This window comes from Conger conger, chromosome 1 (genome assembly GCF_963514075.1).
Source record: "Conger conger chromosome 1, fConCon1.1, whole genome shotgun sequence".
NCBI lineage: Eukaryota > Metazoa > Chordata > Actinopteri > Anguilliformes > Congridae > Conger > Conger conger.
Genome location: NC_083760.1, coordinates 62680102 through 62694016, shown reverse-complemented (window position 1 = coordinate 62694016; position 13915 = coordinate 62680102). Strand labels below are relative to the sequence as shown.

At 41.7% G+C, this 13915-nt stretch overlaps 1 protein-coding gene across 3 annotated transcripts in view; it reads right to left on the bottom strand.

Moving 5' to 3' along the window:
* Window positions 1-2078: 2078 nt before the first annotated feature.
* rbms3 (RNA binding motif, single stranded interacting protein) overlaps window positions 2079-13915 on the bottom strand; it is a 308178-nt gene continuing 296341 nt past the window's right edge. For 2 of the 3 annotated variants that reach the window (XM_061236859.1, XM_061236867.1), the window contains 4 exons: window positions 13578-13688; window positions 12152-12241; window positions 11388-11515; window positions 2079-9851 (listed from right to left, as the gene is read on the bottom strand). In XM_061236859.1, coding sequence (XP_061092843.1) covers window positions 9848-9851; window positions 11388-11515; window positions 12152-12241; window positions 13578-13688 — 333 coding nt within the window. In that variant the 3' untranslated portion in view covers window positions 2079-9847. Of the gene's footprint in view, window positions 9852-11383; window positions 11516-12151; window positions 12242-13577; window positions 13689-13915 lie in introns of those variants that run through there. The other variant, XM_061236875.1, reaches the window with a different exon arrangement.

Below are 13915 nucleotides of genomic sequence, written 5' to 3'. Positions count from 1 at the left end.
CTACCTGTACATTACATTCATCATTATAACAGTAGCATTTACACACCCCAAAATAAAAAAAATAAATATACATGGATAAAATCAAATGCATCCAGCAACCATACTCAGAGCATGACTATTATGGGAATCGTGCCATTCAATGTGATAAAATGGAAAGGATGAAATATTTCCCCTTCATGTTTTTACAGATGTTCGTGTTAAATGTTAGCCCTGGCAGAGTGTTGAGTTACACTGGCACCGGGCACTACTGAGAATCAGCTTTACAGCATGTGGGAAAATGTCTGTTTCCTTGGCAGCCTGTTTCCATGGCACAAGCAACACAGCTCCAGAGGAAATCAACTGCTTATAAGCCAATCCCAGGTTCTTTCTTCCATACATATAGTATATACAACTATAACTACTATCAGTAGTTTCAGTAATTAAAGCCTTGTGTAAGGTTAACTGAGGCTAATAAACTTTCATAATATTACATTTAATGTTTGCGAAAATATTCAGTCATTCCTTAATCACTGATATAACTAATGGCTGATATGAAGTCATACAAACCTGCAGAACAGCTCTGTCAGAGAAAGAAAGGGCATGAGCAATGGCGACAGAGAGGACAGATACAGAAAGACAGAAGAGGTGAGAGGGGAGAGAGATAGATGGGGAAAAGAGGATGGGTAGAGAGATAGGGAGGTAGAAAGAAAGAAAGAAAGAAGGAAAGAAAGGAGAGATGTTTAAAGGGGGAGGAGGCTTCAGAGGTAAATCAACAGTTGATGAGTTAGACAAATATGCATTTACCCGAAGAAGAAAAGAACAGCGTGGGTCAGACTGCAGGCGGGGACGGAAGTCTGGGTGTGGGAAGCAAAATTTCCTGCAGATTTCCTGAGGCGAGCGGTGGAGGAGAAATGATGTTCTGTCCAAACCCGGCGACTCCGTGAACTCGCATAAGCAGGGCTGCTGCTGCATACGGATAAACACACTGTGATCCATTCATCAAGCCCGTGCTTTTATAAACTGCTTTATAACCTCACTGAAATCTTCCTGTATCTCACCATATGCCGCCTGCCTGCCCATAATCCTAAACTTCACTGTACTACATACCCCTCTTAAGATAATCACCACATCAAACTAGTAGTAGCTGTGATAATACCTGTAGCAGTTTGTGGTGTAAGGGGTAGCTGTGTTAGTACCTATAGCAGTTTGCAGTATAGAGGACAGCTGTAGTAATACCTATAGCAGTGTGTGGTATCAAGGATACTGTAGCTGTAGTAGTACCTATAGCAGTTTATTATATGGAAGTAGTTGCGGTAGCAGCTGCAGTATAGCAGTTTGTGGCGTAGCTGTTGTCAAGCAGCAGACTGTAGTACGGTTGCTACGGTATAGCAGGGGTTATGAAGAGGTATGAAGGCTTACAGTAGCACAGATGTAGGCTGTGGTATAGTTGTATGGTAGTGTAAAGTTTTTTATTAGCACCCCACTGTGTCATAGCAGATTCTGGTACAGCAGATGGCTGTATTAAAAGGAACCGTTTTTTAGCGTGGCAACAGTAAATGCACATTACTTGGAAGTGACACATATTGATCAGCCTAAATGGAAGTGAAACGCTTGATAGGCAATCCTTGATTGGTCCTCCCCAATTCCTCTCAATCTTATTTATAAGTAGTGTAGTGTATCCAGTTTGCGTTGTGTGATCAAAACTGTCTCAAACTGACACACTAACTATGGCAGTTTGTAAGGTCTGTGACAGTGCAAGGGTGTGTAAGATGAAGGTTAAAGGTCCAACTGTGTGTAACAACTGAATGTATGTAGGTATACTGCATGTGTCTGTGTGTGTGTGTGTGTGTGTGTGTGTGTGTGTGTGTGAATATCTGTAATGATACTGTGTGTGTGATTATAAGTAGACTGTGTGTGTGTGTGTGTGTGTGTGTGTGCGCTGGTGTGTCATTGTATGTAAGTAGACAGCATGTGTATGTGTGTGTGATTGCATGTAAGTACACTACAATAATGTGAATGTAAGTATACTACATGAATGTGAATGTAAGTATGTATACTGTGTCTGCAAGTACAGGCAAAACAGCGATTAAACAATTAAAGACAATTTTTTCCTTTTTTATTGAAAGCTTCATCAAAGAAAAAATAATAAAACAGAAGTTTAAACCTAACATCCACTGATCTTCAGAAAATCTCTGGATCACGATTCGAAGACATGGAGACATGACTGCGCTGCAAATAAAAAAATAGCATCGTAGAACCATTCTGTCGCATCTTTTTTTTAAACACCTGTACAAAAACAACTTCATAAATATGTTATTCTTTTTTCCTCACTTTAATAATTTAAAGTCTAATAGAGGTTTTGCTGTTTTTCAATGAATTTGGTAGAACATCTTTTTGATTATTTGTAACTCCAATACCTTTGTTTTTTATGAGCCAGAGAAGGATGTGGGGGGGAAGTGTGAGCCAGCTGAACAACAGCACATCTAAGCCTAATTCCCATCCAATTCTAGTTCAAGCCACAAGCTGATTGCCATCTCAGTTGAAACTATGGAAATGTAAAATAGTTTCCCTCTCTCTGGATCACTTAAGCGTCTTGTGCCTCACACAGATGGCTAAATTACTCACTCAAATAATCCTCTTGTGTTTGCTATAGTCTCGTGACAACACCCATGCTCAGTAGAGCTAGGAATATCAGTCTACGCTCTACAGTAAATGTCTTCAATAGAAATATGTTTCAAAACTGTACTTTGCCAGTTTTACCTGACAAAGCCACCTGACAGAGCCATGTTTGACCAATACCTTTTTTGTGAGGGCAACTACACACTTTGTGCATATTGTACAAATGAAAAGTTCAGAAGCTATGTTTTTAAGTACTGATGGGCATTCCCTGTAGTTTAGGGGAGTCGGTTCTTTTGGATTCGCTCACCGAATGAAGCTGTTCATTTGGCTCCTGTATCTGTCTGGTTCCACCGAAACCACTAAATTAGCAGAGGTTCAAGCATTTCATCAGTCAAATTGCGTATTAATGCAATATTCATGTGTCAGCGCAATATCATTTTCAAAGAAATCACTCAGAGAAAGCATCATGCCAATAGGCTAACAGTAGGCCTCCAATACTGCAATCACATCCTCAGCTATTTGGTTCTCGTTATATAGGTCCACTTTATTGCAAGTCCGTAATTTAGGTTACTAGTGATTTGCCAACAAAACTCAGGGCTCTATTGTGTAGCGGTCTTGTGCCTGTCACTGTGTTTAATATGTTGATTAAACAAGGTGACAGGTACAGGCAATTAAACTACTCAAAAGCAGGCTGTATATTGGTTTGTTGTACAGTTTCCTGTGATGAACAGTGGGAAGATGGAACATGTAGCCTGTTTGACTGTTGAAGCACATTTTTAAATGAATGCTAAATGAAGAGCTTACTGTAATGCAAAATCAGATTAGCCCATATTTCCTAGCAAATAAATCCACTAACAACATCAGTTCCATGGGCTTAAATTTACCCTACAGAATTTATTTAAACGGATGGAAAGCACATTTGTTTCCTAATAATAATTCAATCTTTTACCTGCTTGCTTCAGAGGGTCCAAGAGAGTCAAATAAATGGCTTTTTTCTGAAGTGAATCAACTGCTATTATTCACTCCTATTATTTACCTATTACCCACTTAATCATTCAAAAAGAGCCTTTGAGTCCTGAAACAGCTATCTCCACCATTGCAGCACATTACAGCACAAGCAAGCTTTTATTTGTACATCTGAGGCTGTGAATGCGGAGTCCTAGACAATGAGTTTCTTCATTAATAAATGCAGGCCAACCTGCTTGAAGGTGTGGTCACAGTTTCTCATTAGACATACTCAAATACTCAAATAAAGCCCATCTGCTCGTAGTCATGGTGGGACAGAGGGAAAAGGACCACATGAACAAATCTTTAAATGGAGGTGATGTAGATAATTTCAGACAACTACGACTTAAAAAAGACTGAAGACCTGTGAATGACACACCACTGTCTTTCAGTGAATGTGATTCAAGCCACTCCTAATGTCCATTGAATTTTCCTCTCTTCTTTATAACAGGATTCAGTAATATACAATGCCACATATCAAACTGCCAGGACTGAGGAGCACAAAGATGACCAAATTAAAAATTTTGTATCTACAGTAAAGGCTATAAATGGCAACCCTTCTTGTTATCAGTCACATGACACTGCTAACATTTATGCAATCAAAATGGGGGACAAATCCCATGGGAGGGAAAATATATAATTAAATATATTAATATAATTATTCTAAAGCACTAACAAAACCAAAAAGGAGTCAAGCAACGTTGTAAAAAGCAAAGAGCGTGAAGTATATCAGGCAGGGTGGTAGCCATTCTGGGAAGCCAGCTATCTGCATGTACATTTGTATTCTTGACAGTGGAGGGCTCCCATTAATCAACATCTAGTGGGATGGGGCTCTCGAATGAGGTAAGATGAAGGCCAGCTGCTGCCAGGAGACTGAAAATGCGACAGAAATTTGCATGCTGGGTTGCAGCAGCACGCTACTCCTCGAGGACTTGTTGCCAGATGACATCAGACAGAGTGCAGTTCAGAGCCGAACCTACGTGGCATCACTTTTCCTATTAGAGTCGAGTGCTCTTAAAATCTGGTGAGGTACAGTAATAAACCAACAGAAACAAGAACCTTAATGCATAAAGCCAGGCAGGGGGGGAAAGGCGTCTCATAAAAAATGTCATCTGTTCCTCAGACAACTAAAACACAAGCCTACAGTCTGGGAACTCTCAACTAAGAGGTATTTCCTATTTTATAGAGCAGGGTATCAAGTGTGTTGAAACATCAACATCTTCTGTAATCTGTAAGAGATGAATACACAAAAATTCTTTTTTGAAATTTTTCCTATAAAGATGCTTACTCTTTCTCTCACTTTGCACCGTCCCTTGCTATACATGGACATGAGAGGAGAGTGGGCCTTTGACACTGACTGTAGTCTCTTTCGCACACTGGAGTGTTGCATCTTAACTTTTGCAAGCCACTGCTCCAGAACTTCTTTTGAGGAGACAAGATAGTTTGAGTCAATTATTCATTGGCTAGCTAGATTATCTTGAATGTGGTTACAAAGGTTTCAACATTATTTCCAGCATCATGTTAGTAAAGTTGTCTGTATCCTGAACTTGATGTCCACCGTTAAGCTGATTGTGTGAGTGAGTGATACTGTTGATATTGGCACTGCGGTATGAATTATTAGCAGCTGGCCAAGTTTGATGCAATAGGCTATTTCCTGAGGTAAGTCTACATCTACTCGCTACATTTATGTTCATATGAACTAAGTGGTCACAATGGTCTGTCTAGTTAAAACAACTAATGTTAGCTACACTTGTATACTCTGCTCATAGGCTATATTATTTCCAGCGTCTAGTTGGCAAAGCTATACCCTGACTGTCATATGTAACATTGTGTCGATAAAATATTATATTTAAGAGGCTAGAATATAATCGATCTAGCCTCTTAATTCTGCTCCAAAAGTGGACAAGATCGATGCATTTCAACCGCTAAATGAACAAAAGGCCTACTGTTCACGAGTTACATCAGTTTACATCACTCGATTTTGAGAGTGATGTGCCATTAGATTCTGTAAACTTGGAAAAGGTGCTGTGGAAGGAAAAAGGTTGGGAAACGCTGTTCTTGGCAAAAACTGGAACAACAGTGATTTTGCCGACTGCAGAAAGCAACCAAAGCCTTTGTAAGAATTTGAATGTGAAGGAACCTTGCAGCTCTAGACAAAATGACTGAAAGATTGATTGGTTGAAAGAATGATTCACAGCAGGATCTGAATGCAAAGCAGTATAATATGAGGCTTAAATTTGAACTTGACCATGTTAAGCTGGCGACACCTTCCCCTGTCCCCAAGCTCTGGCTCTTGAATACTGAATACTTTGTAGCAGCTAATATGTTAGAGTTGTTTGTCAAAAAGGCAGGAGACAAAAAGTTACAGCATATAAAAAACAATAACAACAAAGTTCTATGTTTTTTTCCTTCTTGGACTAAAGAGGAGAAGTGAGATGGTCTTTCTCAGGACAGGTCTGTTCATGGCATGAGGCATGGTGCTACATACTCCAAGGACGGCGGCCATTTTGTCATGGTCCAGGAGACTACTGTATGACCATAACATGTCCTGAAGAACAGAGCCCGCCAGCTGGCCAATGCACCCAGTTACACCCCAATAGAGGCAGAAGAACAATCCATGGTTGGGGGAGGAGTTTTTAGAAAAGTGTGTGGGGAATTCCAACAATATTTTTACAGTAAGTCTTACAGGCATAGACAGGGGTCCCTCTCTTATCTACAGAGTCATAACCGAACCTTGACTGTGGAGTTTTTACCAAGGAAATGTAGCTCTTGCGAAAAAAAAAATTATAATCTGAAAATCAGCTCTGTATTTTGAGTTTTTGCAGTCTGACACTTGGAGAACATCCTTATTTTGCTGAAACTAGGTCAAGTCACCTAAAATCTATGAAATGTTTCATTTTAATGTCATGTGGACATTAGTTCCAAATCTTAATTAAGCTAAATTATTGAATTAACTTTCGTTTTTCCCTTTTTATATAACAATTTCGGGCAGCAAAAAAGGAGGGTAAGAAGACTCAATAGGATGGTTTTGTACATATACATGTAAAAAGTGCCTGACTGCAATAATGGTACTATGTATGATACTAAGCTATTTAATAAAAATAATTGAAAGCATATGGTAAAAAAGGAAAACAGGAAAATAAAACAGACCAATAGCAGCCACAAGCAAAGCTCGCCCTGTGTATTTAAACTGTCAGCAATTAAAGTGTGAATGGTGGTCTATACCCAATATCCAACAGGTCATCAAAATGACAGACCTACAGCAGTACAGGAATCTCCAAACTGGATCGACTATGAAGCCCAGGTGGATCTTTGTGATGTGTTGAGACTGGATGAATGGTAACATAAATTACAATGGTTACTTCCATCCTCAGTCCCTCAGAGTTTAATATTCAAAACCGGTAACTCAAGATTTTGAGATCTGAGTCACATCTGTTTCTGCATTTTCAGAATGACAATAGTTATTCTTCATATTATTTCCTTTTAATTTTTTAATTCACTCAAAATGTAGGATGCACATCAAATTAGCAGCTGATCAGAGACAGCCAGTGGGCCTCTTGTTCATAATCTCTTTGAATTCATAACCTTCTGTTAGCACCTTATTATAAGATTGTTCTGTACATTTGGAACATCAAAGATAACTTTTATCTTTGGAAAAATGTGAGAGCTTAGTATTTAAACGGCTCATTTGTGTGCTTTTTGCATTTACATAAACTTACTTTTTGGTGAAACAAGGCACTCAAAACATAATCTGATTGTTTTGAAGAATTCAACATATGATTAAAATAACTGGATGCTACATGGTTGGTACATTTCTCATAAAGCCCTGTGCAATCCTTGAGAGTTGTTGCAATTGCTTGCCTAAGAATGAAAGTAAAAACTTTATGCATTTGAATAATAAGATTCTTACTGAATATATATATATTTATTTTATAAAAATGAGTAAATGTCATATGTTGTTTATAGGGCAATCTGATAGGATTTCTTTTCTTTTATGGTTTCTGTCATTTTCATCTATGAAGAGCTGCCCTCACTTTCAATTTTGCTGGGTTAGGATGTGAAAGCTTTGAAGCTCGATAGCTCAAAGCTACTCAGAATGCAGATAGATCCTTATAATTCCAAGGTCAAGAATTGTTCAAACCCTCTAAATGTTAGCTTAAATGTAATGTCACTATACTGTTCTGCTCGGGAAGGAAATGTTGTCTGAGGGCAAAAGAGATTACAGAACTCCATCTACGACACCAGGCAAGGACAAGCCTGGGGGTGTGGGTGGGTGTAATATGGTGGACTATTTACAGCTAAAGAACCACAAAACTCCAACTGGGCTCTCAGTCTACCTTCTGACTACTTACTACTGTACTGACTCTTCACCTGATTGAGGTTTTCCTTTATTTTTAGTATTTCCTTGTGAGATAATGGCAAAAGAATGAGGTAGTTGGACATGCAGTTTAAATACACAGAGGTGTCAGCTGGACAGATATTTATGTATTTATTTATCAACAGAGCTGAACTGGCTTGTCTTCTTGATAAATGGAGAAAAACAAAAAGGAATAAAGAAGGAGAATAAAAAAGATTCTCTACACAGCCTTGAGTTGGATACCACATGGAACAAATCATTGTCCACTGCCATCACGGAGACACGCCGTCAATAAAAACAGTCAACCGGCAATAGGCTAAGAGGAGGATGCAAGATCACTTCCCCCCAGCATTAACCACTCCAGCCTTAACCTTCTCACAGGAGTAATGCATCTGCAGCACTCTCCTCCTTAGAAACAATACAGAGTAACACACACATGATACACAGCTCTCCAATGTGCCCAGCGTGACAGCGTTTAGACCTGTTCACAGGCAACATCACACACTCCCAGTAGGTTTGAGCATCTGTGCGATTTCTCTAGTCTACACCACAAGTGGAAGGTAGTTTATACATGGCAAAAAAAAAGTAAAAACTGGTCCGGCCATCTAGGTCAAATAAAGACTTAAAAATCAACACCGTCATCAAGAACAACGACATCAATGACAAAAATGAAATCAAATTAAAAAAGAAAAGAGCTCTATCTCCCCCCGCTGCTCCTAGGCGTTTCTTTGTCTTTGGTATAAAATAGGCCATCCATTGGCTGCATTTGATCAACAGCTAAGAAAGACTACAGAAATTGTCAACAATTTCTTCTATCTATTGCTTTTGCGCTAACTGGTTTTAACCGTAAGCTCCTATCTATGAAGTTTTGCACTGCTAGGCATTTTTTTTTTGTTTTTATTTTTGAACATGTTTATTTTATGTACTGTATTTCTTTTTTTTTTGCAGTGTGACAAGCAAAGCGGGCTAGAAACATTTGTAAAGCTCATAAAAAAGGTCGCAGATAAAAAGCACTAATGCCATTGATAGCAACTTTGCCATGTGAAATAAAAAAGAAACAAGTTCTGCATTTTGCAATAACCTGCATCTCCTACGATGCAGTCATTTTCTCATTCTGAAAATCCAAAAGATTCCTGTATTTCCTGATCTCCTCCTCGATGGACGTTCTGTCTCCTCTGTACTTTAAAACCTCCTCAGTTGCCACTGATTGAACATTAAAGTTTTCTTCTAACAAAGAAAAAACTTTATTAAATCTGTACAGCTTATTCTATAGATTTCCTGCCCCTACCTCGACTCGACTGTTTTATATCTTGCACCATTCAATTGGTACAAGAGGCCGTGTCATTCATTCATAATTTTTTTTTTTAAAACAAGACGCTTGACTGATCGCTTTTGGAAAAGTCTCTCACGTCCTTAAAATTAAGGCAATAAAGATTCAAGAAAAAACCTTGCTTAAGTTCTCTAGAAAACTAAAATTTAACACAAGTAAAAAGAATTAAAAGGAGTAGCTTAATATCTGAGGAAGATAACTTTTTTCTTTTCAAACATGCTTCCTCTCCTAATTAAAAAAAATCACCACTGCTGAAACCTACCTGCACATTCATTTTTTTTTTTCTTTTGCACTTTTTTTTAAGTCAAGAAATTTCATGAAGAAAAAGATTCAAGCCTCTCATTGGCTGTCAATAAACCCATGTGTCAGGTGACCAGACTGACCCTCTCTGCACTGTGTGTGAAACCCCCCTCTCTCTTCTCGCTCAGGTCAGGTAGGAAATGAAATAGTATCTCTTTAGGTGCCTGTGCGATCCGGACGCTCCCTCTGCCCTCAGCTCCAGTGCAGTCTCCCCGTCTCAAGGCATCGCTGTCACAGGAATGCTCTCCTTCCCGTCCTTATCTGAGAGAGGACACACCAGCACACAGAGCCCACAGGTCAGCCCCTAGCCACATAACTGGGACCTGGAAGGTTAGTGGTTCAAACCACCATAAGATTCCACATAGCTGTTGGGCCCTTAAGCAAGACCCTTAACCCCACATTGCCCCAGGGGGGATTGTCCCCTGCTTAGTCTATTCAACTGTAAGTCGCTTTGGATAAAAGCATTCGAAAAATAACACATTATTAATTATTATAGGTCACAGCTCATCTCAGTCAGGTTTCATTCTTACTCTGAAGTGCTGATTGTCTATCACTGCCTGTTCTGTTAGCCATTCCCCAAACAAAAAGTCCAAAGCCCTGCACTTTTCAATTGCGTCTTACGCCACATTTTCTGTTAAGTTCTCTTGGAATGCATCGCTACACAGAAGTGCTTTATGTTGTGGAAGATGAGCTCCTTGCTGGAGGGTTTTTATTGTGTGAGCAGCACTTCATGGGTCGCTGGGTGTTCAGCATGTTGTTAAATTCTGATAATGGGGCATTAAGAGAGAGAATAAACACTTTACACGCATGACCCATGACCCCTCTGTTTGGACAATTTTCTCAAAAGTTAAGATCTCACCAACTGTGGCGTGAACACGTACATGTCCTTATCAGGGTTAATTAAGGAACTTGTCACTTACAATCAGGATCATTGCTAAGCCAAGACTCAAACAAACAAACAGCACTAGACGTGACGACACAAGCGAATGAAGCCCTGTGGTGTGCCATGTGAACGTCACACAGCAACACCTGTCTCTTTACACGAGCACAATGCTCAATCAGGAGCGAGCTCCACTCAATCTCTCCCCATACACATTTCTTCAAAGAAGAACAAGCCAGGTAATAAAGGTTTCAGACACAAACGAGTGGAGGATGTGGGAAATGAAATTGGAGCCCCTGCATGTCATAGAGGAGACAAATCACCATCTGTCCACCTCTGCCTGCACCTCCCTCTGCAGCTCACACCCACTTCCACACTATCTCACTCTCACACTTACAATCTCACACACACTCTCAGACATCTCACACCCACTTTCACACTTTCAATCTTACTCTCACACTTACAATCTCACACACACTCTCAGACATCTCACACCCACTTTCACACTTTCAATCTCACTCTCACACTTACAATCTCACACACTCTCAGACATCTCACACCCACTTTCACACTTTCAATCTCACTCTCACACTTACAATCTCACACACACTCTCAGACATCTCACACCCACTTTCACACTTTCAATCTCACTCTCACACTTACAATCTCACACTCATTCTCACCCATACTCCTACATTAGTGGACTCTTATTTTTTAATCATATGTACATTCCTGTGCATAGTTATTATGTGTTTTTCTTGCACATACCACACACATATTCTCTTTTACACATGTTCACACTCTGATACACCCACACACACACACACATGCACACACACACACACACACACACACAGACTTGTGGACACTAAGCAGGCGGACCTGCGTGTGCCAGTTGAAAGGGAGGGAGGGCTCACTTTGACTGTTGGTAGGAGTAGACCGGCGCGTGGTCGCTGGCACTCTCCACCTGCAAAGGCTGCTGCTGTCCGCTGGCATCCTGGGAGGAGGGGGCGACCGTCTGGGCCGTGGTGTCCGTGACCACGCCCTGTGCGAGGCGCAAACAGAGGACAAGGTACCATGAGTGAGGGAGGAGTGGGGGGGGGGAGCGAAGCAGGGAGCGGGTCCGTCTCTGTCTAAACGCACTCATGGCAGCTCACTGTACGACTCAATTCTGTTGAAAAACATTTTTATCCCAATTTTCTTTTCGCTTCCAATTTGGAATGTCTCGTCATATTTGCCATCCCATTCATCACTGCAACTTCTTAGATTCAATTTGGGAGAGTGCAGACAAGCATGCTGCCTCCTCTGCAGCTGATGCTGCTATACTGCTGCAGTTTTTCACTAGCTTTGGCTGCACAGTCACTGCGACTCTGGAGTACATTTCATACGCAGCTGGTGCATCTGATTGAGGGGTCAAAGGTGAGCTATCAGATGAGGACCACCCCGTCTCTGAAAGTCTCCCTCCCTGGGCAATGCAGCAGCCAATCGAACGGCAGCCAGCAGAGCTGTTGGCCGTTCGCCACTCCCACGGTCAGGATGTGATATAGTGTGGGGTGTGTCAAAACACTTGGGTGTAGAATTGGCGGAGCTGCCTGGCAGCTGTACTGTACAGCTGAAATATGCTTCTTCCCAGAACTGAAAGCTCAGAGGTCAGAGGACAGGGGTCGGGGGTCAGACTCACCTCCACGGGGACAGCAGACGGAGGCACAGGAGTGTACTGGGGAATGTACGTCCCTTGCATAGGAGCAGCTGCAGCTGCAGCAGTCATGTACTGTGAGACACAGAGTAACCAGCACCAGTGTGTGAGAGCTCTTCTAATAACCACTAATACAACAGCCAGACACTCCCATTGATACAATAGCCCACAGTGAGACAGCATATTCATATAGCCACACACATACGCACACACACACATAGACGTATAAACATGTACGCATACGCACACACACACACACACACACACACACAATACCCTCCTGCAGAGGCCAGACCGGGGAGCACAGAAGATGTCCCAGTGTATCCAAATCCCTGTAGGGCATGGGGGAGTTTTCTTCACTATGGGTCCAATTCCTTACCGTTTAATGGGAGTAGACACTAAACCTTGGCATTTGGAACAGGGTATTTCATGCTAGGCCGTCAATGAAGCTGCGCTTAAAGTGAAGATGTTCTTGTGGCACTGACTGTGTTCCACAGTAACACTGCTGGAGACACCAGGGTAATGTGGGGAGAAGGACAGAGCACAATTTCACCTTAACACTGCGACAGCGCCAGTTCAGACAATATCAGAACAATTTCAAAATAAGGTTGCGCGTTTCGAAATGAGGCAGTATCACTTCCTCAATAACATATGGCACAACTCCAGCAGGCTTAAGAGACCATCTGCTAAACCCAGAACCTCATATAGGCCTAGAAGTGAATACAGCAGCATTCGTAATGCAAACATTAATTCACATTCTGAGAGTGACAGAAATAAATGTCAGGGTGTGGTGGGCGCTGGTTTTATGTGCCAGGGAGATTTCATTTTCTATTTCCTTTTTTACACAAATGTATTGGTAAACAGAGTGTTCTGGGAATCCTGTGGGTGGGGCTGTTTGGATAAAGAGGAACACACAGTTCTGTTTTTATTTCTTCCAGAAAGACAGGAATTAGAACGACCACAGCCAGACCGTTCAGGAAAAGAACAGCCGAGGCTAATCTGGCTGGCGGTTAGACCTTCTGACAGCCGTGGGAGGTGAGCTAGGGGGCACAGCGACACAGTGGTTACCAGGGAGACATTTGGACGAGCTGTGCGGTGCGTGCAGGTGTGTGGAACACAAAAGTGCGGCTTTGAGGTGAAAAGACACTTCAAAGACACCGTCCTGGCTGCCCGGGGAAAAAGACAAATTGACTCTATAAATATAGTCGCAGAGTGGAACAGCGAACGCGTCCTCACATCGCAAACACAGCACTGCTACATCCCAGCTATTTAACTTAGCAAGTACGACTCAATCGTGGCCAGTCCCCACCAGCTCATCTGATCACACTGTACCAAACGTCCGCAGTGTTTCCAGTGCCGAATTACACAGTTTATTACAGATTCAGAGCTGCGAGAGGTGCAGGATACTCACAGTTCCTGTAGTACCCAAAGACATGTGGTTCATCTGCTGGGTGAGGGGCCCCATCATGCTGGCGGGCTGCATGGACATGGTGTGGTCCATGGCTGGCGTGATCACAGCACCCTGAGGGAGGAGGAGCAGGGGTGAGCAAAGTACACAACTCCCATGATGCTCCTGAGAGGGGCAGCCTACAGGATGCATCTCCCATGATGCTCCTGAGAGGTGTAGCCTACAGGACACAACACCCATAATGCTCCTAAGAGGGTCAGCCTAAAAGACACAACTCCCATGATGCTCCTGAGAGGGTCAGCCTAAAGGACACAACTCCCATGATGCTCCTGAGAGGGTCA